Source organism: Lagopus leucura, unplaced genomic scaffold, assembly GCF_019238085.1.
Source record: "Lagopus leucura isolate 7727_CA_CO unplaced genomic scaffold, USGS_WTPT01 Super-Scaffold_100004, whole genome shotgun sequence".
NCBI lineage: Eukaryota > Metazoa > Chordata > Aves > Galliformes > Phasianidae > Lagopus > Lagopus leucura.
Window position 1 is genome coordinate 40,344,575 of NW_024962264.1, and position 25,774 is coordinate 40,370,348.

General features: G+C 36.4%; 1 protein-coding gene across 2 annotated transcripts in view; it reads right to left on the reverse strand.

Moving 5' to 3' along the window:
* Nucleotides 1–13,829: 13,829 nt before the first annotated feature.
* The window catches only part of SLC39A8 (solute carrier family 39 member 8), a 52,025-nt gene continuing 40,080 nt past the window's right edge, over nucleotides 13,830–25,774 (reverse strand). For both annotated transcript variants that reach the window (XM_042870960.1, XM_042870959.1), the window contains exons 3-8: nucleotides 24,389–24,558; nucleotides 23,733–23,855; nucleotides 22,317–22,484; nucleotides 17,904–18,111; nucleotides 17,156–17,340; nucleotides 13,830–15,030 (exon numbers count right to left, since the gene is read on the reverse strand). In XM_042870960.1, the coding sequence (XP_042726894.1) occupies nucleotides 14,884–15,030; nucleotides 17,156–17,340; nucleotides 17,904–18,111; nucleotides 22,317–22,484; nucleotides 23,733–23,855; nucleotides 24,389–24,558 (1,001 nt within the window). In that variant the 3' untranslated portion in view covers nucleotides 13,830–14,883. The remainder of the gene's footprint in view (nucleotides 15,031–17,155; nucleotides 17,341–17,903; nucleotides 18,112–22,316; nucleotides 22,485–23,732; nucleotides 23,856–24,388; nucleotides 24,559–25,774) is intronic.

Consider the following 25,774-nt stretch of genomic DNA (forward strand, 5'->3'; position numbering starts at 1 on the left):
AATTGATTTTTAAAAAATTCTGTTTTCAGTTATTTCCATAGGGTATTTTTCAACAGAAAAAGGAGGGTCTTTACAGAAACTCCTTATACCTGTGAAGATAAGGAATTTCTCTTTTAGTATGTGATTTCCTTTTGAGGTAAGGGAGACAGTCACAGTGGATGGAATTTACCAAGGGAAGAATGAGAGCAGCCCTTATATTACAGCCCCATGGAGACAGCAGTCTGACAGGAATAAAGAATACTTGTTTAATCTACAAAATTCCTCATCTCAGTTTACAAACCACATGCTTGTGACTAAGAATTGGGGTGATGCAGTTGACAGAACAGTGTTAGTCATCTTCTTTTTCCAATACAGACAATATTTATAGGATGGACACAGCAGAACTTCACAAAAGCTTTGAGACTGAGGCAGATTGAAGACAACTAAGGAGCCCTCATCCCCTCGGTCTACATATTATGCACTGTTGTATAATAGTTGCATAATAATTACTTTCTGCAAAGTATCTCATACAAAAATCCAAAATAAGCAGACATTCCAGACACTAACACAAATTTTCAGTGGCAATTCTCCCATAAAATTTGCCGGCAGCATTAAGGGCAATGAAAACACAGGGGAAATTGCAAAAAGCAGCAGTTGATCTGTAATACAGACAAAGCATTATTCTTTGTTAGTAAGAAAGATGAGAAAATTGCAAAGAAGAAAGTTGTTCAAGACTAAGAAACAAGTTTATCCAGCTGCTTTATCAACCAGGCAAAATGAAAAAAAGACTTCAAGTTTGTAACATCTCGTCTTTGACTTCTCCTGGAAACAACAACTAAGTGGCCAAAAGCAGAAGAAAAAAAAATTCCCCAGTATGCACTATATTACCTATATCACTGAGATAGGAAGTACTTGCGAACAGACAATTTTAACCTTATGCTTACCAAATGAATACCAAGAGCTGTGTTAATTAGTTTGCCAACTGTAGGCAAACTTCTTTTCCTTCTTGTTACTGGGTTAAAGGGAACACCTAACACTGGACATGTCATTCAAAGATACACCTTGGTTTTTGAGAAGAGCATGTGGATGCTCCTACTTAGGAAGGGCTTTAAGACAGGTGTCAGATTGAAAAATTCCCTAAGATATTCCTATCATTCCTCTCAACTAAGATTAGTGCTCTATAGACTCCATCCATCAAGCAACCATGCCACAGATAAGAACTTCATGAGCTCCAGCTGTCACCAAGAAGTTACAGTACAGAGTACCGTTACCTGACATAAGAATTAATTCCCATGGTGGAGGCATTTTATAAATCTTAATCTCAAGTAAAAAGTACATTCGAATTTAAGAATAAACCATTAACTCCACTAAATCTTTTTATACAAACACTGAGGTCAAGCAGTACCCATAAAGATAGCAAACCAACAAATAGCAACAAAAATTTACCAAGGGGAGAAGTCAGCAGCTCAAGGGCACCAAAATGCGAAGTTACAGTACATCTGCCTTCTGCAAGAGATTGTCTGTTTTGGTTTTCTCTGCTCCCATTTATTTTGGAAAGGTACAGTACAGCTGAGGAAACTTTTTTAATAGGGAGAAGAAAGGCAGTTGCAGTATTTTATTAGGCTTAGGGACAAAATAGATACAATATGGCTAAGCTAGATCATATCCTCAATTCATTCGATAGTAAAACACTGTTACATCCAATTGCATGAAAAGAAGTGTTGTCACCTCTTCCACAAAAAAAAAAAAAGCAAACAACAAAAAACAGCCTAAATATCTATCAGCATACCACATGCAAAACCACAGCCAAATCACTCTCTGCTTTGAGCCCCCAGTGTCTACTACACCAAGCCATGACTCCAAGTAGTTGTTCCTAAAAATCACTTGGTGCAGACATTAAGAGCCTGAGCTCTCAGCTGGGAGCACTACAGTCTAACACTGTCTGCTCTATTTCAGTCCAGACTACATTTTCAGCCCCTATTAAAAATGTCCCACTGCAAAGATATTTGCTGGAATCTGAGCTTTCTGGTTTATCCCATATCTCCTCCCCTACCCTCAACTTCTGTGAACCCAATACTGTGAAATTCAGCAAACATTTTTCCCACACCTGCATTTCCACTAGTATTTAGTATGTTAGCTCAGTACTCAGAAACTGCTCTGATCTGCAGCCCACACAAAAACCAGACCAGGCTCTGTTGCCAAAGGCCTGGCTACCCTGTTGTCCCTGTCAGTCTGCAAAGGTCAACAGCCATGCACAAAGACTAGGCCTTCAACTTTCTTTTACCTAGAAGAAGCATGACAAAAGTCTGGTCTACTCTATGAATAGGAATGTTCAGAGAAGCCAATAGAAACTGCTGAAGAAGATACACCATATACATTCTTACAGGTACTATGGGAGTTACCTTAATCCCATCCTTCAGAGAAAGCCTGTGTATTTGTGGTGAATGTGGATTTTTAACATGACTGGATTAAGCTATATGGCCCTACTAGAAGCTATGTTATCAGGACTACTTCACCTGACCGTGATATGGATACGGATCTAGATGGACTGGACATCCTTCCAATTTTGCTCAGCCAGTTAGGATTCTTGTATTTGTCTATTCAGATGGAGACAGCTTTTATATTCTTTTTATCTTACTTGAAATAATTGAGAGCTTAAAAATTCAGTCCAAGCTAAGCATTTAATTTACACAACTAGATTGTTGCCACCTTGTTAACTCGGATCTTAGCATTTGGAACTAGGAAAGACAATGCTAGTTAGTTTGCCAGACAAATTAGTGTTAATAGCAGCAGTCACCCATACTAAATCCTACCCTTTTGGGAAGACAAGAGGATTGAGCTGGGACTTCTCAATGAACATCAAGTACTGACTTGCAGAACTGCGTCATATTTGTAGAAAGGAATATCCTGTCCAAGGGTAGTTCAGAAGAGCTGTAGAAAGGCAGATTTATAAACTTTGATAGAAATATCTTGATACACACTAATTGAAATACAGAAAGACAGGACCATGACAGTACTCAGAATCCTTTATAGGAACTTTTCTGACTACCACCCACACATCTCCCTACTGGATTCCAGTATATTACATATTTCTTTTGCCATTCCCAAGTTTATTCGCAAAGTGATTAATACTTTATTTTATCCTGACAAACACCCCTGCAACCTGCCTGACAAGAAATAATACAGACGTAGAGCAGTGTTATACTTTCAAGGTTTGAAAAAGTTATCCTCACTTTGTGGATTTTTGAAGAATAAGCAGCAAATAGCACAAGTCATGAATTGCCTTCCCAGACACTGGCCACAGCATTGTCAAGCATGGGGTCACAAATTGATCAAAGGCAAATAGACACTGATGTGCTTTCATTTCCATGGTGAGAAAAAGTGACAATTTAATCTCACCCAAGATGGCTATTCATTTTTGAAGTGCTTTAAAAACATTCACAGTTTGCAATTAGCACTGCTCTGAACTGACAGACAAGATGGACCATTACTGCCATTTGGAAGAGGCAAGGGAAATGAAAGGAAAACTGAAGGAAAAAGTGAAGCATAACACAAAACCACAGCAACAACTAAGGAAAAAGGTTGACTTTTCAGATCCAACTCGAAAACCTCATTCTGCCTTTGTCTAAAAGCCCACATATCTGCAAATTACATCATAAACCACACAGATGCACCAGCATCATTTCAGGAGTAGCACATCCATATGTACTCATATCTCATTTAACTAGATACCGACAGTATTACTATCTGTCAGCCTCATTCTGGACACATGCTGTTGCAGACCCCAAGGACATCAGCATCTCTGTACTGTATTCTGCAATGCCTCCACTCAGGAATTACTACAAGCAGCATGTCACATGGTCTTACTCCTCCTTCACCACTTATTTTCTAGAGGAGAACGCAGACAACATTTAAATTTTAGCAATTCCAAATGTTATGTCTGATCCTCTGCAAAGCTTTCACTATACCACGTACGTATTCAGGAATTTTGCTTATACTACTTCTGACAGGAGATTTTTGCCTTACAGGTCAAAAAGCACAAAACAGAGGGCTCTCAACATCCCTTGCTACCCCCACCTTAAACAAAGTATCTTCCTTACTATTCATTTTCTTTTTCAATTAATTTTGAGTGATTTGTTTTCTCCATCCCACCTCCCTTAACAGAGAGCAGGGACAGAAGCTGGTTCCACACCTCCCCTTCCACCAAGATCCATACACATCCATTAAAATTAAGCAAAAATGGTAACATTTATAAGGGACCCAACCATTTAAGGTGCCTGGCACCTTGAACATCCAAACCCTTTAGTGCCTTAGCTCACACTGAAAATCTCAACAGTTTAAAGAGTATCACCCCCATTACAAGAGCTTAATTATAAACAAACAAAAAAGCAACAACAACAACAAAAAATAATCAACACATAAACCAAAACCAGCAAACCAAAAGAACAACAATAAAACAAGTGAATACCACACATTTCCTTTTTTCTGCCCTTTGCTCTCTACCTCCTACAGTCTCCAAGAAACTCTTAAAAACTTATTCTCAGGTACACAGCATATTGTTGTATAGAGGTACAGCTGAAAATGTGACCTGGACAAATGCTAATGAGCTAGAGCTACTTCTCCTTTCATCATTTTCTATAGTGCCCACAAGTTACACCCTACAGCCACTATATACCCACCATCTCTTCCTGCAATAAGTCAAAACAAAATTCTGTTACAGAACGAAAGATTTTGATACAGAATTCCTTTAGAAACACCATACTGCAGCTACCACCACAATGTACTTATTACTCCTGGAGAAATCTGCCACTATAGTCCTTTTGCTCTTGGGATTTCCATAGTTCTCCGACTGACAGACACAGGACTTCAGAAACAATAGCATCACCCCAATACAATAACAAGTGCAGGTTCAGAAAAGTAGGAAAACAGAACATGGTTTCATACTACCCACCATATTACATTGCTCCTCAGCTTCCCTAGCTCATCACTCATCCTTCCCAGTAACAACACCTCTCTTACCTGTTCCTCAGCTCAGCTATAGGCAATAAAACCAAAGAAGTTCAATCTTATGCCCGTAGTTTCCTAGTATGATGCACAATCCAATCACTCCCTTTGTAGATCCAGGCATCTCATTTCTTCAAAAGCTTTTAATCAGCAAAGTCTCTTCTTTAGCCCCCTGAAAGTATGAGGGGCAGTAAGATGCTGGTAATAAACAGCTGATCTCTTATAAACACCCCTAGGGTGATTCTTCAATCTATATCTTCATCAGTTACATACACTGAAAAAATTCTTAAAGCAGGCTTTTGCCTTGCCCTGCAAAAGACTCAGTCAGTCCTTTTAGCTGCCTGAATCCAGCTGGCAGAAGCTGTGAAGGTAATTTGGACAGCTAATAACTTCATGCACACCACCTGGGCTGGGGCAACTGCTCACAGGTGTACGTTCACAGTCCACACCAACATGTGCTTCTTTCATCGAGGTATATTTTACGTTTTCTACAGCATATATGTTAATTACCTCACCCCACAGATGAATTGCTAACTCTATCAAGTCCATCTTTCCCACACTGTAAGAAATTTAATGTTACTTTCTTCCAGCTCTTTATAGCATGCACTCCAAATCCATGTGGGCTTACAAAAAATCAGAGCGTAGGCATGACAGGCTGTAGTCACTTTCTACTTGCCCTTTTCCAGTTCAGATGGTGCTTTTTTCTTCTTCCAAGACATAAACCACTCAAAACATTACCCTGCTTTCTCAGTATACCTGCCCCCAAACCCTCCAGTTGGCACCTCTACAAGTACTTCCATCCTCCTAGCATGAACATTGCCAGCCTCAGGGCCTGGTTTCGCTTCATTAGTTTCTCACCAGTTGTTCCAGTTCTCAACAGGAATTGCAATTCCTCCTAAATTCCCTGCACAACAGGAGATGTATGTGCTGTGCCATTCCCTTCTCACATAGAAATTCTCTCTTCTTCCCTTCTTTGTACCTATTGCTGAGGATTCTACCTTGCACTCCAACCTAATCTGTTAGACCTGAGTGCTACATTATGTGGAGAATCTTGTTTACATAATGATTAGTGAGACTACAATGATTAGTCGAGCAGACCTCTCTTTTCTCTGCTATAAGTGAACAGGGCCCAGAGGTGCTATGTGCACCCATCCTTGATGACTTTCTTAAAGAAATTAATTGCTGTTATTTAAAGTAAGAAGTACAATATTTCTTAGTCTCCAAAAGGAAGTTACTATTCACAGTACATGGGGAAACATCTACCTGAGTCATCTTTGACTTCATAAGCCACAGATCATAATGTGTCCACAATGCTAATTACAGCCATTAGCTGTAGAATTAAATTTACGTAAATAAAAGCAATTATAATCATTATCGTAACTGTGGTGAAATTTTATTGCTAACTGTGCCCTCCCTAATCATGATCACCCCAACTTTAACTTCTGGTATTGGCTAGTCTTTAAATTTCCTTCTCAGAGAGATAAAGAATTGGAAAGTCCATTTAGTGTAGTCTGAAGCATCACTCCTCACACCCTATCATCACCTATCAGGAACTTGAAAGAACTATCCTATCCTGACCTGTTAGTACAGAGTTACTAATCTTGTTTGATTCGTTGTTGAAGACACAAATAGAGTAGATATAGATGGGGGAAAAGAAGGATTGTTGTTCATGCAGTTTTCTTTCCATCATGTATTAAGTTTCTGACCAACATCAGGGTTTTCAAGTTTCTAATTAACTCAAATAGGTGTGCAGTTTCAAGACCCAAAAGGACAATGTTTCTGAAACAGCGCATATCCTCTGAACTCTCCAGGCTAGGAACTTGGCAAGTATTTCACATACACACAGGACAAGTAATTCCCAGTCAAATGTGTTTAGAGCTACATGTATTGCTCTATGAAACCTATGTTTTTGGCTAAGCCCCAAGACAAGTATGTCCTGGTGAGGAAGTTACAGTTCCAGGTACCCTAGTCACTTAAAGCTAGCAATTACAGATCCACGTTTGCTGACAAGCTACTTTCCTTCCACTAGAAATTAGAGTGAACACAAAAGATAAGAGGGTGAAGGATGGATGTTATTTCCTAGGTCTAAGCCCAGCATGAGTCAAGGTGTATCCAGACACTCACTGTTTTCAGCTAAGAAATGCTTGTAACTGGCACTGTTGAGATCTGCCTCATTGACACCTCTCTGTTGTCTTTTATTCTATGAGCATTCTCTTCAGTATGGCTATGTATGCTAGTAAGTAGGTCATTAACTTGTATGTTTCTCTGCTGAGTCTCACATTTGATGCATGACAACCTAAGACAGAATGCTGCAATCCAGGAAGCAATTAAAAAGACTTATGACTGAAGCCTTATAAGGTGTTGTAGTTTGTGCAGTGCTGGGGTGCCAGAAGTTATCACTTTTCAGATATGATACAAAATGTAGGTGTACATTTGATGTACATTTGATGTAGGTGTATAAGTGATGGCTTGCTGTGACCATCACTGGCATTTCGAAAGTTGGGAGGTTTACACTCATTGAACAAGCAAAACTTCCTCGTGTCATCCTTTTCCACCGTTCTACAGAACTATTTCACATTATTTTGCAGGTACACATTCTACTCTGAGAGAAAATAAAAAGATGAATGTGCTAAGTTGAATTAAAGAGTGAAGATGTTGGTCTATAGGCAGCTGTTATCTCACAGATGTGTTAGATAACTGTTATGACAGAACAAGTGTTTAGTGCACTAACTCCAGTACTACAGACATTTAAGACTGCATAATCTATGCCTGATACTTACTGTGAAAATATATAATGCTATCATTTCATGAAGATAGCACCTTGTCACAAAGAGATACCATCTGTTCATGACTTTTATTAGGGTTGACTACCTTTCCATTATGCTTATCCTTTTTCCTGCATATACTATTAAAGAATATATACTGCTCTGTTTACCTGAGTTAGTACAGATCTCTCCACACCACTCTTCATTTTGTGGCACCTTTTGAACAAGTCAAACAAGTACTGCACACAGCCAAGACTGACAGTGAAACACTTGATTTCTAAATCCACTAATCAATCTTGTGGTAGACATCTGCAAAGACACATATTTTCAAGCACAGAGTATGGTATATTAATATTCTGAAATCAGACTATGTTCCTTGCATATCTAAAGTTCCCCTGAAGTACAGAAGCAGTTTAAGTACTTCAAGGCAAGTTGAACATTCAACAAGGCACTGTATTGTTACCAATGGCAGTAACTCCTTTCATCTGCCAAGACAAGGGACCATAGATTTAGCTAAGATTGGAAGAGCAATTAAAATGCAAAAAGGGAGAAGTAACTTGTGTGGACTGACCTTTTTCAAAAGCAAAAAAGGGACAGGTAACATAATGCATTTCACCTAATCACTAACCAATTTAGCAGAACTTGTAGCTTTGATTTCACTAATATACCAGCGAGGTGAGAAACTGCAAAATCTCTAGTGAGTGGAGGAGAATTTCTTTGTTGGCAGAGAGAACCATGTTCTTTTAAATACAAGATCATTAATCAAGATAAAATCATTTTTTGCACTCAAGGTTGTGTTTGCAACAGGAAATTTCAAGCAAATCACACCATAACGTACTCCTAATTAACACTTAACTATTGCAAATCACTACCAACATTTTCACAACCAAAAGGGGATCTGCATTATCTTACTAATAACTTATTAAAATGGTCAAGATCTTCCTGTAGACTGTAAGAGAACCTAGAAAGTTCAAGAGACAGTACCAATTCTGTGATGACCTTTTCTGGATGCAGTTACTTTTAGCGTATGAAAACCCGAGAAACAATTGCAACATCTCAGCATCACACACAAGTGTGTGTTATCACATCTACAAAAGGGACACTCTTAAATGGTTCGCGTTACAATTCTCAGCTTAGTGAAATCCATTGCCAGGACAAAAATATACAAACCATAGATACAGCAGTTAATTTTTTGACTTACAGAAACAACCTGGAAATGACTGAATGTTCTCTAGACCGTATTTTGTCGTCGTATTTACTGGGAGACAAAAAACGTTAGGTTTCACTGATGAATTGGAAGAGTGGATTTTAGTGCAGCTTCTCAATCTTTTAGGTCAAAGACATCAAAACTATTTGGTATTTTCTTACTAAATACATATTGGCTCATCTCAGCTCATTTCACATTTCTTTTAATCAGACTGGTTTTATCATACTTCAGCAGAAGGGAGATGCCATTATGCACTTTTTCTTCTCAAGAACCAGTTTATTCTGAAAAGACTGCTGCTCTTTCTCCAAATTTCTGGGGCTAGCTGGATAAAACCAATATTCTTGTCCACAATTGTCTATACCACTACTGTTCAAAATAATTAAATATCTGGAATAATAATGAAATGATTTTACTGAAAAAGATTACTAGCTATTATTTTCTTTATATTAATTCAGCATTGCCAAGACCAACTCCACAAAACAGAACGTTGCTAATTTCAGCAGTTTTGTAGGTCCAACTATAAATTCTCAGCAAATAGAATCATGATGGACTCCTCAGCACTTGCTTAGAAGATAAAACAGTAATTTGGAATAGGATAAATGTAGTTACCATCAGGAGATAGCGGCTGTCAATAGTGAGGTAAATCCAAGACAAAACAGGCTGTATTGGGATGATCAGATTTTGGAGTTTCTAAGCATTATGGTTTTTATCTCAGGCAAGAGTCATTCATAGGTGGCTTTTTTGTTTGTTTGCTTTCTGTTTTTTGTTTTTCTCCCCCACCAACACAAGGCATGGATTTTGCCGCTGGAGAATAGCAGTCATTTCTCCTATAAACTGAACCAAACTGATACATGTATCACTCCCAGCATCATTAACAACAACTGTATACTCAATAAACCTACAGAAGGCAATGGACGGACAGATTGTAACCAATATATATTTTTAAACAGGTAAATAAAGAAGAAAGGAAAATTACCAATGATACTGGCTTTTGGGGCACCCTTAAGCTTTCCAGCTTCTTCAGGATAGCTATTCATGATTTTGACTTACTTTCCCCAGCTGTAACATATGTTACAATGACAACTTTTTCCTGTAATACAAACAAAGATAGGGCAAAATCTCTAGGAATTGAAAATGAGCAACTATCTATACAGGTGGTCAAAATAAGGAAAACAGTATTCTAGCATTGGACTAGAATTAAATGATTTTTCTTACAAACCAATTATAATTTGCACTTTCCCTGAATGTTCTGTATAGATGATTATTTCTTGGAACATCTTTACAAAGAACATTGTTCCTGCTGTGGTTTTAGATACTCTTTTAGATACTCTTTTAGAACTCTTCCAAAGTTTACTGAACCACCAGTATCCTTAATTTCTAGAGGAAGAGCAAACAGGAGAATTAGAATACTGAGCAGTATGGAGCCTGGTATGTCATTATTACAGATCCTGCTACTTCCCTGTCTCAATACTATTTTTTTCATCAGAAGAAAAAGAAAAACAGAAAAAGAAGGAGAAGACTGAAAAAGTTACAATAGCACTGAGTGCTGTACTCAGGTCCCTCTACAGGTATTGTAAGTTGCCTGTACTCTACTTTTTTTTTTTTAATTCAATGTTCTATCTCAACAAATGTAACAATCCTTACTTGCAGTTGTTTGTTCTTAAGAGTCAGGAACTCTTATCTTTCTAAAAGAAGTCACTTTGGGCCCTGTGACTCTTTCACAATGCTATCACTGAGATCAACAGTTAACAGCTACATTATAGAGAATCACATTACCTCCTCAATTCACACGCTATCCATAAATTCAAGCCATATCTTGCCTGTACTTCATGTCTTATGTCACTCAATATGTCCTATTTTTACCCCAAATATTAAATGCTGTTGCACTTTTCTATACTATCTTCAAAACTATCAAGAAAAAGACAATATATTAGATATGAAAGAAATATACTGGATATTAAAACGTAAAAAGACATTGTAACCTTGTCCTTGACAGATGTATTGCACCAATCACTAGAAGATATGGCTGTCTACTTTTCTTTTTACTGACTTATCATACCACTACTTTTTGAGTTGAACTGCCAAATAGGAAAAGGAGAGTTTCTTCTAAAATCTTAGATAAATAACTTGTGCATCAAGTATTGTAAGAGCTTATAAGTAAGCTACAGAGTTCCTGGAAACATTCTGATATTGAATAGAATAAAAGTAAAAGCCTAAAATAAGAGTTACATGCCTATGCATATGTGAAATAGTTTGCTGGTATCTGCTGATGCAGATAGATCAATCATTAGAAGAGTCAGTGCCCTTTACTCTTGCGTAGTTCTGAACAATTTTGACCTCTTTGAAAATGAATCACAGCATCTTGCACCTATCACTTAGTCTGAAATCTCAAACACCTGAAGTGCAACATTCTTAGGGGATTAGTCAGTACAGCTGAGTAATTCCCACAGCTGTAGAGGGGAGAGTGGAAGCATCTCTCTTGTTTCAAGTTATTGTTCTTAAGATAAAGACTTTATCTAAGCAACTTTCACTTGACTTCTTGTGGGTTTTTGTGGTTTTCTTTTTCTTTAAGGGATCTGAAAGACTTCTCAAAAGATTTCTTCCTTAGCATTAGTGTCTAGAGTTAAAGGAAAAATATTCTCAATTCATATATTCTAAATTTAGCAATGGGCTACACTTTCATGAGAGTTAAACTTGGCTCAACACTCTGTCAGTGTAAGTGGTTTAATTTGAATTACACGGAATAGGAAAAAGTCAGCTACATCTTCTCTCCCAAGATATAGCATTCTTCAAATTCAAATACAGAAAACTCTAAAATAAAATGCAAACCAGCAAGCAAATATGTAAACCTGTTCACCTAGCTACAGGTAAATCAGTGGTTTATTCAAGAAGAGATTTTAAAAGGACATTCCCAAAAGAAAATACAGAAATTATCACACAATTATCACACGCATCAATTAGGAAAGATGTTTATGTTGCTATCATTAATATAATTGAATGTTTTTATGTATATTCAAGTCATCTGTAAACTATACAGATCTGATTTTACAGATCTTGTAACTAAGATAACACAAAGCTTCAGGCAAACTGCAAAATTTCCAGAGTAGTTCCAGACCACTCTTAGATTAGAGCTGATATTTAATTTAGCTTAAAATTTGATACCATATTTTCAGTTTAAAAAATGCTCTAAGTCTTTATTCACTAAAGATCTCATTGAACTGTCAAAAGCAATAACACTGAACTTTAAGTACCGATTTAATTTTTCAATTCATTTTTCCTTAAACCAGACAGTTATTACATATCACATTTTTGACAGGTTGCCCCACATACAAATTCACTTTTCTGTATGTTCCTTCTTCAAGCAACCAGAATCTCTCCAAGGTTTATCTTTCATTCACATTATTTTCTTTATATACTTTTTGCTCCAAAAACCACTGTTATTCTCTCTTTAGATTCTGCTATAGGTATGTTTTTCCCCCACCTACTTTAATGCAATTTAATGAAGTTAGTCTTGGGTCATAAACCACACTGTGAAAAAGAGAAAATTTTATGTCAGTGAGCTACGTAGTGCTAACATAGATTATTTTCTCAAGTGTGCGTTAGTCAGATAATTTGACTTATGGTGACAACAAATACCAAAGCATATGAGAGCCCTCTGAAGTTACGTAACACATGGAATTTGCACCATGGTTGAAAAGGACAAAGGGATGACAAAAGATGAGCAGTGTTACTGATAATATTAATGTGAAAAAGAATATGAAATACCTTTCTCAACTGATTTTCAAACTTTTAGGGAGTAACTTACTGCAGTCTTATCTGCAACAAAACAGCCATTTTTGCTCATGTTTCCTCCTCATTTTGTGTATCAGCAAAACCTAGCAAATTGCTGGCAGGCCTAGAATTGGAATAGATTCATTTTTTATGTACTGGATAAACATAATGCCAAGGTTCACACAGACAGATCTCAGAGAAATCAAAAAGCTTTCTTACCTATGAAATATTCCACAAGCAGAAAAGGCAATTTCATTTGTGACTAAAGCACTAGACTGAATATTAGGGTTTAATCATCTCAATTCTTCTCTATGCTCTAAACATAGGTTATTTCAATGATATATTTGTCTCAATTCTTTCTCCTTAGTGAGATGATAAAAATCAAATCTCCTTTGCAAACTTTTGGATGTAAGGGTGAAAAGTAAAATGCCACTATATTATTTTAATAATCAGATGAAATAGGAATAGTCAATTTTTAAACGTCAATGAACATTCAAAGTTAAAATAAAACATTCTTGAGACACACAAGAATGGCATTTGCAAGCAACTTATATGCAAGGAATCAACAAGCATTAGAGGAGAGTATGCAGCAGGTTGACTCTTCTTCAAAGAAACTTAGAGAGCATAAAGTGACTCATAAACATGTGTTCAATACAGCAAAAATCACAAACTACTACAATTACACTTTAAACTCGATAGCAAATTTTAAACTAAGTATCATTTACTATTCCTGCATTGTTTGCCTGTATAAAATGGTTGGGTTTTGTTGGTGGTGGGTTCTGTTCATTTATTTTTAATCAACCAAGGACCTAGAAAAGTCATTTTTCTAATATAAATACAGATAAGATTCAAATAAAACATTAAATCACTTACTTCACAGAAAATGTATTTTATAGTGAATGAAAAATAAAGGATTTGTCCCTTCCTACTGGAAGCAAAGAAGCCAAGAAGCTGTATTTTCCTCAAAGCTGTAAAACTTGCCTAAAAATCAATGTAAAGGAAGATAATTAAGTACATGATAGTAATACTTCCTTCAAAACTTAGCCATGACTGAAATGGCAGATATTTGTATGAATTTCTTTGCACACATTTTACAACATCAGTGTAGCTAAACTGTTTATTTCAGAAGAACTCATACATACAAACATGATTTTAGAAAGTTCACATGCAACAAACTTTAATAAATGTTTGTATATTTTAGTAACACAACCTTCACAAGACTGCACACAAGAAACTATTCAAATTACAAAAGAACACCCTGGAATGTTGATTTTAACAAGTTTTTTTTTCTAAGTTCTACTTTGTACAACTAACAATATGTCCTTTCAAAATTTTAACTGAAAATACAATTTTTTTTAAAAGGAATATCTATGGAAATTAAAAATAAAACAAGGCTATTTTCACAAAATACAAAATGCTTGACTTATTTTTTTTAAATACTCAATGTTTCTAAAATGTTGTGGAGTTGATAAATTGTCATAAATTTAACACACACTCCCTCCAATTAAAAAAAAAAAAAAAAAGTGGTTCTGAAAATAAATCAACAATTCCCTAGTGCACACATAAAGAGAAAAGATCAAAAGCAGTAACTGGTATCTTTCCTTCCAGTGTTAATTAGTAATTACAAATCTTAGCTTCATTAGTATCTACTTTGAAATAGTTTTTTTTTGTTTGTTTTAGTTTTGTTTTGGCAGTGGAAGGGGATCTTACATAGACAAATCCTGCAGCAGAACTCATGAAATTAAGCAGTTTTGAAACTGCTTGTTTTCATCACAGTTGCAAAAAGATGGGAATGCATTATTTTCTTCCTTGAAGAGCTCAGCTTTCATTTGGTCTCAGTTGCATACACTGCATAATTCTACTGGCCAAGTAACCTCCTTTTTCTCTGTAACAACTCAAGTATGTCTGATAATTTTAGGTAGAAACACAAGTACTAGAATCAGTTCCTTAGCAGAGTACAGAAGTTGACAGCTCCTACTATTTGGATCAATGGCAAGTCCTATAAAAGGATTTCCTGCATTTGGAAAGGGGGGAATGGAATCTGTCAATGTTTCAAAACCAAGAAGAGTAAACAAATGTCCCTATATGGATTTCAAATGTCTTCCATTCATAATTTACTTGACGTCTTCAACACCGATTCCATTTTCACTTGCATTATCACAGCTGAATATTTCCTTCATACAAGGTAATCAACAGTATAGCAGCAAACCCCGTTAGTAAACCAGCATTCTGTATAAGGAAGAATGTGAGATCCATCTTTCTTCCTGTCACTTTCTCTCTCAGCATATCATTCATCTCTGGGAACTGAAAAAGCGGATAATTTTAGGTAAGTATTGCCATCTTGTGGTAGCATGTGTAACTCAAGGCCATTTCAGAACTGGAACACATTGCTGTTTTGGATTGAGCACTAGAACAAATAGAGGGTGAAGGCAGTCAGAGAATAAGCCACTCTAGTTACGCTAAAAACTGCTTCATCAAGGATGGAAAACTGAAATGGAGTTTTGGTTTTCTTCTGCTGTGGTCTTGCCTGGTTGGCTCTCATGCAAATTTCCTATTTTTTATTTGGGTCCAATTATTGTTCCATGTATTGCTAGGAGCAGCTGCCCTTGTACTGTTAAGTGTTGTGTTTCTTCCTTCACAAAAATGGACAGAAGTCTTGGTTCAGGAAATAAAGATTAGGATCCTTCTACTTTATCTATAAGCAAAGTAAGTGAAGCTGAAAACATGGACAGCCTCTCAGAAATGAGAAACCTGTTACAAGTAGAAGGTCTGATGGGCTAAGAAGACAGTGATAAAGCAAAGAAGAAAGAAGAAGAATGATGCGGAACTGGTGGTAACATATAAAATGTTACCTTACAGTGTAATGAAGGAATTATTTTTTTCATAACATGCATCACAATGGTATAATGATAGTAAAGGGTGGCTGCTAACAGAATAAAAGATATTTCCTGAGAGCAAATGGAGGTGATGGCAGATGAGCACTGGTGATAAAGGTTTGCAACAATAGCAGGGGGGCAATTCAGGTTACCTATTTGTTGCAAATAAGGTCAATTGTGTTTTCGACTACTCAACGCTTGTCAAAGTTTAAAATCTCTTCCTGCTGTGCTGATAGTACAGCTAGAATGCAAAACGACTCTGAAGTTTAGTTTCAGAAGCCTTCTGTTGGGATGACTCAGATGTCTTATCTTTCCTTCATCTCATAAGGCAAAAAGAACTATTGAAGGCACAGTGCAATTCTTGAAGAACAGATTAAGGTAAGGGGGAAGTGGCTAAACCTTCCCAGAAATCAATCAAGAGCTCTGTGTTGTGTTCCTCTTGCACAAGAGGCAAGAAACCAGATTAGCTTCATGCCATACAGCAAGGCTCATTTGTACTCACACACCTCAGTGAACACATTGTCACACACCCTCAGCTTCATCATGTGATGATTTTACTAACGTGGAAGCTAGACTGTGCCTCTGTTCAAGATGGAAAAGAACAGGAAAAAGAAAAGAAAGTAGATAAGACATTTTTGTTAATCCTACCTGCTTCTACAAGCAGAACAGAAGTGTGTGAAAATCGTAACAGAAAGTGGAAAGCCAGATCCCATGCAAAGCACCCTAATTCAGACTTGTCAGAGGGGAGAAAAGTCAGACAGGTGATACAATCCATAAACCTAGAAAATGAAAGAGAAGCAGGAAAGAAGATGTTGGAGGAGAAGGTAAAGAAAGAAAGCATGCAGAGCAATACATATAAAGAAAAGAATGTTACCTACTTCAACAGATTTAATAATAATAATTTTAAATTGAGCCACACTATATTTATGCCATGAGTTCTGAATATCATACTTGAGTACACTACGATTCATGATAGCTGAGTGAAGCTAAATAAAAAGCATTAGTAGTTAAGGTACTGCAAATTTAATAAAGGAACTATTTATATTGTTTATTTAACTCCAAGAAATACTTATAAAACCCTCTGTTATTAACTCAACTCTAAACAAAATATTTAGTTTAATTTTGTTAACCTATTTTTTTCCTTTTCTTTTAGAAGATGTCTTCCAAAGAGGCAAGTGATTAATTTAATAATCAAAACTCTTTAAAATGCTGAATATATATAGATAGATAGATAGATAGATAGATAGATATTTCATTCTTTTACAAAAACTACCCAAGCTCATGAAAAGCTTTCCCTTATTTAAAATTCCTTTTCAGTAACAGTTTGGCCAGCCCTAGTTGTGAAATCAAAGACTTTCGCATTTAATGAATAAGCATAATTATTTGTGCACCTCCATTAAGGTCATAATTGATTATTTAACATCTAATAACAAGAAGTAGATGATTCTGGCATGAAAGAGACAGAATACTAATTTCCTTCAGAGAGACTGCTTTTGAAGTCTTTGTTTTCTTGAAGAAAATTAAATAACTGAAAAAATGAAATTCTTTCTTACCATATCTGCCAGAGAGATGTACAGGAACATTCCACCAGCTACAGCAAAAATGATGGTAGGAGCGAAGTTGTTGCCTACTAATATCCCAAGAGCCATCCCAATGTAACAGGAACACGCAGACAGAAAGTTGAAAAACAGAGCCTGTCGAATGCTCATTCCGGCATTAAGCAAGATGACAAAATCCCCTACAAGAGAAAAAAGAAATGAAAAAAGAGAAAACCATCTTCAGCAAACGAAACTGTTTTCTGATTTCAAAGAAATTAAGAAAAAAACGTTTGTATACAACTTATAATCCACTGCTGTTTTTCTTTCATTCAATTTTCTTCAATACTAAGATAACCAAAACAGTCTAAAGCAATTAGGTGATGCAGAACTTGGCTAAGATTATGAGAATACGGGACTAGCCATAAAGAAAAAAGAAGAAAAAGAAACATGCACAGGATGGCATGTGTGAACAGTATTCCTCTCTGCAGCAGGTGGCTTGGAACTAGATGACCTTTGGGGTCCCTTCCAACTCCAGCCTTTCTGTGATTCATCGTTCTAATATTCATTCCCAGCTTCCATCCAGCTGCATTCAAGAACTTCCTACAGTAGATATGTATTTTGGTACTTGGGAAGATACCTTGATAAGCATATTTTCCACTAAATTGTCTAAATTTCTGTTCAATCTATGCTGAGTTTTGGCAAGCGTAACTTTTCCACGCTGGTGGTTACCACAGAAATCAGTATGTTGAATGAAGTTTCTTACCCAGTTCATGAGGAAACTCTTCACACAAGATGGCTATGGAGGTACTAAGTCCTTGAAACAGAGACAAAGTGAAAGAAGCACCGATTGCCAAACCATCTAAGAAATTATGTACGGCATCACTCAGTGTTACCATCCAAGCAATGGTTCCAATCTTTGACAGCGGGCGCCCACCAAGACATTTACACAAACTGCCCTGGATTGCTTCTTCCTGGAAAATCAGCACAATAAACTAATTACATAAAACAGTGAAAAAAGAAGCCAATGAGACACACTTCTGGCTTTAAATGAATGCTGAGCATAAAATAAAGCACTAGTATATAAGGATACCAGAATACTTGGTCTAAGAAGAAGGCAGCATAGGTAACAGCAGCAAACATTTTCTGTTTCAACAGTTTAGTGAAAGGCCTGATCACCCAACTCTACAGCTTTATCTGAATACCCTCGTCTGAGATAGAAAAAAATCCAGATCACAGTGTCTGAATGCATCTCTGGAAACTGTGCTCAAAATAAGAGATTGCCAAGGATTGATAAAGATCTTCACAGCTTCCTCAGCCACCTCTATTAAGTGCATACAACAGGAAGGATCTGACCACTGCGATTGAGAGTATCTGTATTTCCTACCTAAAACAGACCTGGACCAACTACATGCTGCTGCCAGCATATCATGTTCTTAGAGACAGATGCATCCATCACCAGTCAGTATCAGCCAGCTAGCTAAGCGGGAACCTTGACACGCATCCAGATAGCCTGCTAATTTTATTTCTAATTTTGATTGATAATAGTCAAGTCCAGCTATCAAAATCAGTTTTTACAAGTTTCATGTTTAATAAGAACATCAGTGCCTACTTCTGATTGTGCAAGTTGAAGTCTCATAACATGAAAACAACTGGCTGACATAAAACTGCAACGCATATACACCCCATGGCTCTCAATCATTCCTCCCAGAAGTGGAAGCAATTTATATATCTGACATCACAAAGTAATGAAACACTTGATGAAGATAAAGGAAATGCCATTTCAGTTGGGAGCACAAATAAATAATCTTTGCTAAAAAAAATTCTAATGATCCATTTCAATAAACTTCTGTACACACATATATTACAGTTACATTATATTTGCAAACATAGTATTCAGGGAAAAAAAAAAGGACTTGCAAATATGGAAATTGTTTTGTCTTTGTCAAATCAAATAATAATGCTACCACACAACTGAAGTTTGAACTTAATGGAAATATAACAATTAATGAATGCTTTCAATATCTTTAATGACAGAGCAATGAGGTCTGTCTCATACTTTGCCCACTCTGTTCTTATGCATCCTTCTATGTAGCAGCTGCCTTGGGACAGGATGAAAGTTCAGATCAGGATTTCCAAGTTACATGTGTATTGCACTACTTGGAATTCATAGCTAATAAAGCCTCGGTTAAGAAATGGAACAAATGCCATAAAGCACAGCTATAACTTCAATTCGGTGCATAACAAGTCCCAGATTTATATTTTATGATTTGAAATGAAAAATGGCTCAAAAAAACATGGAGCTTCCCTGCAAATTGAAACACAGTAGAAACGATGCGTATGTCTACATTTCTCTTTGGGCTGTAGAGGCATAACAAGCTTAGCCAAGAATTACATAAAGAACTCATTTTCTTCTGCCAGTTGCACAGGTGAGAATTCCAATTAAACTCCAAGTCCTTGCATACATATTTATGACAAATATAAAAATCTGATCTCAAGGACTTTTCTGTTAAAATAAATACTTTGTGAATATACACACTGAACTTTTTATGCCTCTATGAAGAAAATGAACATTGGGTAAGAAGATGATGTTAAGAGTTAGCTGTAGAACTCATGAAGAACTGAAATGACTTCAGACATGAGCTGATATTTGGGTTATCTATGGAGTTTCTTTTACTTTTTTTTTTACAGTAACTGCAATTAAATTGGGATAGAAGCCTTGATTTAATTCTAAAACTACTTTTTTGCTCCAATCTTTTAAACTTTAGAGACAACGGTAGCTTAAAAACTATGACTCAGATTTGGAGGGACTTCTGTTATATGCATATGTGTCTGTCTGCCATTTACTGTGTAGCTCTGAAGTACAACTCTTGCCTGTAATCTATTTCAGATAACGACAGGATTTCTTTTGTAAATCATATAAAGTACAAGGACATTGCTCATCTGGGTTTACATTCTGAACTTTACTAGATTATACGTCCAATAGAAATAGACAAATGACTAATACATATTCTAAATGCTCAAGGCAGACTACTGATAAATTTACCATACAAATATGAGGGCATTAAAGGCAAAAATGAACAGTGTCTGTCTCTGCAGTAATGTTCCCTCTTTGTCATAGTAGCTCAGAAGATGCCACAGAAGAGATGCCAGCTAAGGAGCTCAGGAACACCGAACAGATCTATCAGGTCTGACTTTTATTAATTATTAGCACAGTTCTGTATTGTTTGGATTACCACAATTTATGGTAAACCAAAGCTGACTTTGATATTTTTTGCCTTTTTTTTTTTTTTTTTAAACTTTCGAAGCAATGGTCTCTTCTTTGTTTCTAAACTTAAGAAACGATATAAAGACTCTCTTATTTTATCTTATGTTAACTCAACAGGTTACCATTGCTATTTCTAAAGAATCTGTGACTCCCCCAGACATAAGTCAGAATCTCAATTTGTTAAAATCTTGTAGAACAAGAGTAATATTCTGCACGTTAGCAGAAGATCCAATAGCAGTCAGGACAGAGCAATACCTCTCTGCTTAAAATATCTTCCATAGATATCCCTTAGCATCCTCTGGGACTGCCAGCAGGATCAAGAAACCCTGAAATTGCCCAGAGGACATAAATAAAAGTCACCATAAAGTTTTATAATACACATCTAATGTTACATGCTTGGGACTACAGGCATTTTCAGCAACCAGTCTCTGAAGCACGTTAAGAAAAGTTACTGTTGTAAAAGTTACCATATATTGTGTTTGCCCCCTTTCTTGAGCTTTGGATTAAGATGACAGTCAAATTCTATTATGAATTGTCAACGGTTTACGGGCTGGTTCGGCCCGGTTCCGTGACGAGCGGGGCGGAGGGATCCGCAGATCCGTGCCTCCGGAAAAAAGGAAACAGGAGACCCCAAAATAATTAAAAACAGCGGCACCGATCTGAGGAGAAACAAACTAATTTACTAAGTATATTATCGGAATGCAAGATAACACACTATAATACAATATAATCAGAATTGAAGCTAATAAATCAAATATAATGAGAGAGAGAATGTCCGAAAGGTGGATAGGCCTCACCACAACGCTGAGGTGAGATGCGCAGTCCAGTTGAGCAGCGGGGAGACAGGAGCAGTGCCCACAACGAAGGGCAGGCGAGAAAGAGAAATCAGGCGACCTTGCCAGGAGTTAAACCTCCTCTCCCTGACCACAAGGTCCCCTGGGGAATGTAGTTCTTTTTCTCCTCAGGGCAGGTACCCAGGACTTGAGCACTGACAGTCCCAGTGTCCCACATGATGTTATGATGTGGAATACCGAAAGCCATATGAATATAATTTATATATCCCAAGTGGATCCCTACATATCAAAAGCATGTAAAATTTGATGCTGACCTATCCTACTGCACTACCTTGTGAAGAGCACAGGCAGTAAACCAGAAATCTGTACTGTGAAAAATCTGTCTCAGCCATCTTACTGTTGTTGCTATAATTTTCCATTTTGTTTTTGTTTGTTTGCTGCTTTTTTAAATAAGCGGCAGTACTGCTCCTCTGTGCACAAGGAAAAGAATAATGAAGTTCACCAACATTTTCTTCCTGCTATCATTTTCTTCTCAGACAGAAGGAGGTTATATTTGTAGTATAGAAAAAAACACAGAAGTATAGAACAACAAATCTGAAAAAAAATAATATTTAAATCAGGAGGAACAGCTACTGTCTCAACCTACGATACTTCTGTAATCCCTACAGTACCTAAGTATACTGGATTAAGCACAACCAACACGACAGTTATTGTACCAGTTTTCCTCATAAATCATTGATTCAGAGAAACCAAGTTCTCAAACTTAACGTTATATGCTGTCAGAAACATAATATGGGTCATGTAGCAATAAAACACACTTTAAACAAATCAGTAACAACAAAACCAAAATCAACAGAATTAACTGATTAAACATTTATCTCTGTCCTATCTGCCCTCACACTGATATCTACTACCTTTTTGAGTTGGTTACTAATTGAATGCATTGTTCAACTTTCCTAAGTTTGCCCCCAGAAAACCCATGTGTTTTTATAGGGCTCAAGCAAGCTATAATCTAAAAATGTAGAAAAACTTCACATAAGTAATAAAAGTTCATACTCTCTCTCTTCCTCATATATGCTTATATAATAGTTAGGAATAAAACAGATAATTTTCATACCTGTGCTGAGACAACACTAATGCTGTCAAAACCAAAATTTCCATTGCTCTCTACGATGGCTGAATTTGCGTAACAAGTCACTCCATTGTTGGATGATGGTGGTTTGGAGGGACTAGTCCTATCCTTAGATTGATTCTGTTCACCATTTTCTAAGTCATTATGGCCAGGCTGGATGACAAATAAATAAATAGGTAGCTTATTAAATAAAAAGTGAAATAACAAAGAAATATAGACCTTAAAAGAAAATGCACTGGGCATTTCATATTCGCGTTACTTTGCTTTCAAATACCAAGTAAATGTTTAAATGAGCAGCAATAAATCGTTTAATATTTAAAATTTCAGATGAACTCCAAATTTATTTAGGTTCCCAATATATTTCTTACTTTCAGCTAGCCAGAAAACTCCTCAAATACCTGTGAATTTTTTTCATTGTTATACCTTTATGTAGAGCCTTTCAAAACCAAATGCCTTCATCATTAGTATCAACATTTGCTAGTTATTCACAGCTGCTTACCAAGTAGAGCTGTTACCAAAAATAAAGTGCAAATTATTTTTTCCCATTTTTCATATAGCCATTGCAAACAAGGTAGAACTGGGTCCCTGTTATTTTCAAAGCATGATCAGTTTGAGAGCAAAGACCCAGACCGATGTAAGAGTAGCTACAGAAGACAGTTTTCTTGGCAAGACATGATTAGAGTCCAAAAAGTTTGAGAAGCCTTTCTCTGATACAAATTCAGTCTCATCCATGTGTGCACACAAAAATAAAGTACTCTGACATATATAAATAAATATAATAAAAATAATAAATAAATAATAAAATAAATATAATAAAAAATAATATAAATAAAGTACTCTGACATATGGGTAGAAAGCAGATGTTGTGTAGTACTTAGATAACTGCAGTGCCACTAAAGCAGGTTTGTGTACCAGAGCACAGGGTTACACAGAGCTAGTCACTGCAGGTGAGATTCACAAACTGTCAGCACAAACAAATTGAACTTTACAGGTGAATAAGAAGATATATATGTTACAGTGATTTGTCCTGCCCAGACAGGAGCTCCAGAGGGATACTCCACTCTCTTCAACTTTTACATATTTCCACTTTTTTTCTTCTGATGTTTAGCTAGCATACTGCAGATTTGGCCTTTGAAGGCAGCTAGAGCATATACCAGTGACATCAGACCACACACACACACACACACCTGGATTCTATTTCCAGCTCTGCTTGTAACTTCCTCAAAAAAGTGAGATTGCTTTACATCTCCATATGGATTTAAAACAGATGCATCAGAACACTCAGTAATGCTGAAATCCTCAGGAAAAAAAAAAAATCCCACATCTTATCAAGCTATCGAGAAGCTCATAAAAAATAACATTTACTTTAAGGTAAAGCTTGCACAGTTAGCCTTTTGTTACCTGATTATAGATTTTTAGTATCACTTTAAGAATCCTTTCCACAAAGAAGAGAATATAGAATCCTCCAAATACAGCAACTGCTTTCTCAATGTAGTTATCTACATGGGAATCAAATCCAAATGCCTAACAGAAGATAAAAGCAATGCAAATTAGACTGGAATCTTAGTACATTTCCATAACAATTTCCCCCCACAATACACAAATACTCTACAAAAATACAGACAGTCTTTCTACCAGCCACAAGTTTCAATGAGGCAGAAATTATGAAAAATCCTGATCCTTCTAGATTTTTTTTTTCAATATGGATTAAATACCAGCAGATTTTTAATACAGCAGAATTTTACATGCAGGATGTAGTAGTTAACTGCAAAATCAGGAGGTCTAATTTGGAACAAATTTAAGACCATTAGAACTTTATCCAATCCATTCCTCTGTCTAGAGGCAAAATAACCCTTGGTCTTCCCCAGGTCACAGGAACACATGGATCTTGATGGCTCTGCCCACCCAGACAGAGAGGGAAGCTAGTGTCACTGATGGCCAACCACAACCCTCTGGAGACTTCAACCTACACTCTCAGAAGACCACTGCAGCATGCTTTTAGAATTAATACACTTTGGAAACTATCATACAAAAAAGTAAAGATTTTCCTTGCTTACCTCTGGAATGAGCTGGAAAATTGCATTAGAAAAGAGAGTACCGACGGCCAAGCCCACAAAGTAGGTTAAAATCTTAGGGAAATAAGCCTTCTTTAAGAGAGGAGTTAAAATAAATCCCAGAAGTGATGCCAAGTTAATGATAGTCACAGCTAGGAACCCAAATCCCCAAACTGTGGATAGAAAACAAACACAGAAATATTTAAAAAGTTAGTATAAAATTCACTTAGGGCTGCTTGTGATTTTATATAACATCTGAATTGATGTTGAATTGGGAAAAGGTAATTGTTTACTACTTGCAATTATACTTTATAAAGATAAAAATTATAAAAGCACAGATATTTAAGGCATATACCCACAGAAGGGAAATACATGGACATATTGTCTGGGACTACCATATTACCATTCTGTGTAGCTACAGTTTTACCCAGTTCTATCTCGAGTCCCTGTGAGTACAAAGAAGCTTAAGGGTTGCACTGAGAAAGTCTACAATGCTGCCTCAAGTGAGACCACAGAAATACAAAGATATGCACATGGACAAAGAGTTTGTCTTTAAAAATCAACCACAAATTACAATCAAAGCCAACACAATGTTGGACATACAAGAACAGTTTGGTATAATCCAAAAAGCTGCATCAATATAATAGCCTCATTATAAGTTTTGCCATATGTACGTAGAAAAGTTACCATAAATTCCTTTCTACATAGCAGAAACAAACAGATTAGATTGAAATCTGCAGCCCAACTTTCCTGTAACACTAGATTAGCAAACGCACTAGACCAGGTTCATCACCTGCAACTGGGATTGCTACACATCATTTGCACAGAGATACAATTTCTGTATGTGATGAATTTCATATTGTGTAAAGAACAGGAAGGACAGCACTAGAAGCATTCAAAGCATTTGCAAGAGGTACATCAGTGCCAAGCAAAATATTCACTTGCCACGTTTTAGAGAGAAGGAGATAGAGAGGGATAAATAGACCATTAGATGCAGTTAGATTCACTAAGCTGCACAGGAGCTTCACTCCCATTGCAATACAGGACAGTCAAGCTTGTAAATGTCTTTTAGAAATCAAATGTATAATAAATAAGTGTCATTATGAGTCACACACCACCATTTGGGATTACTATAGAAGAGCAAGTCTCTCATTTTAAGACAATAACAATTCCTACGTATTTTTCCTGAGAAAAATACACATTTTAAACTGAGTTAACAAAACTAAAAACAAATAAAATCTTTTTTGGATATAAAGAATTTAAGTTACATGCCCAAATTACTTCACTAGACACAGGACATTAGAACAAGTTTCACAAATTATGATTTAAAAATCCTGTCACTACTAATCACTTTCTACAACTAAAGAGGATAAGTTCACAAACTGCGCG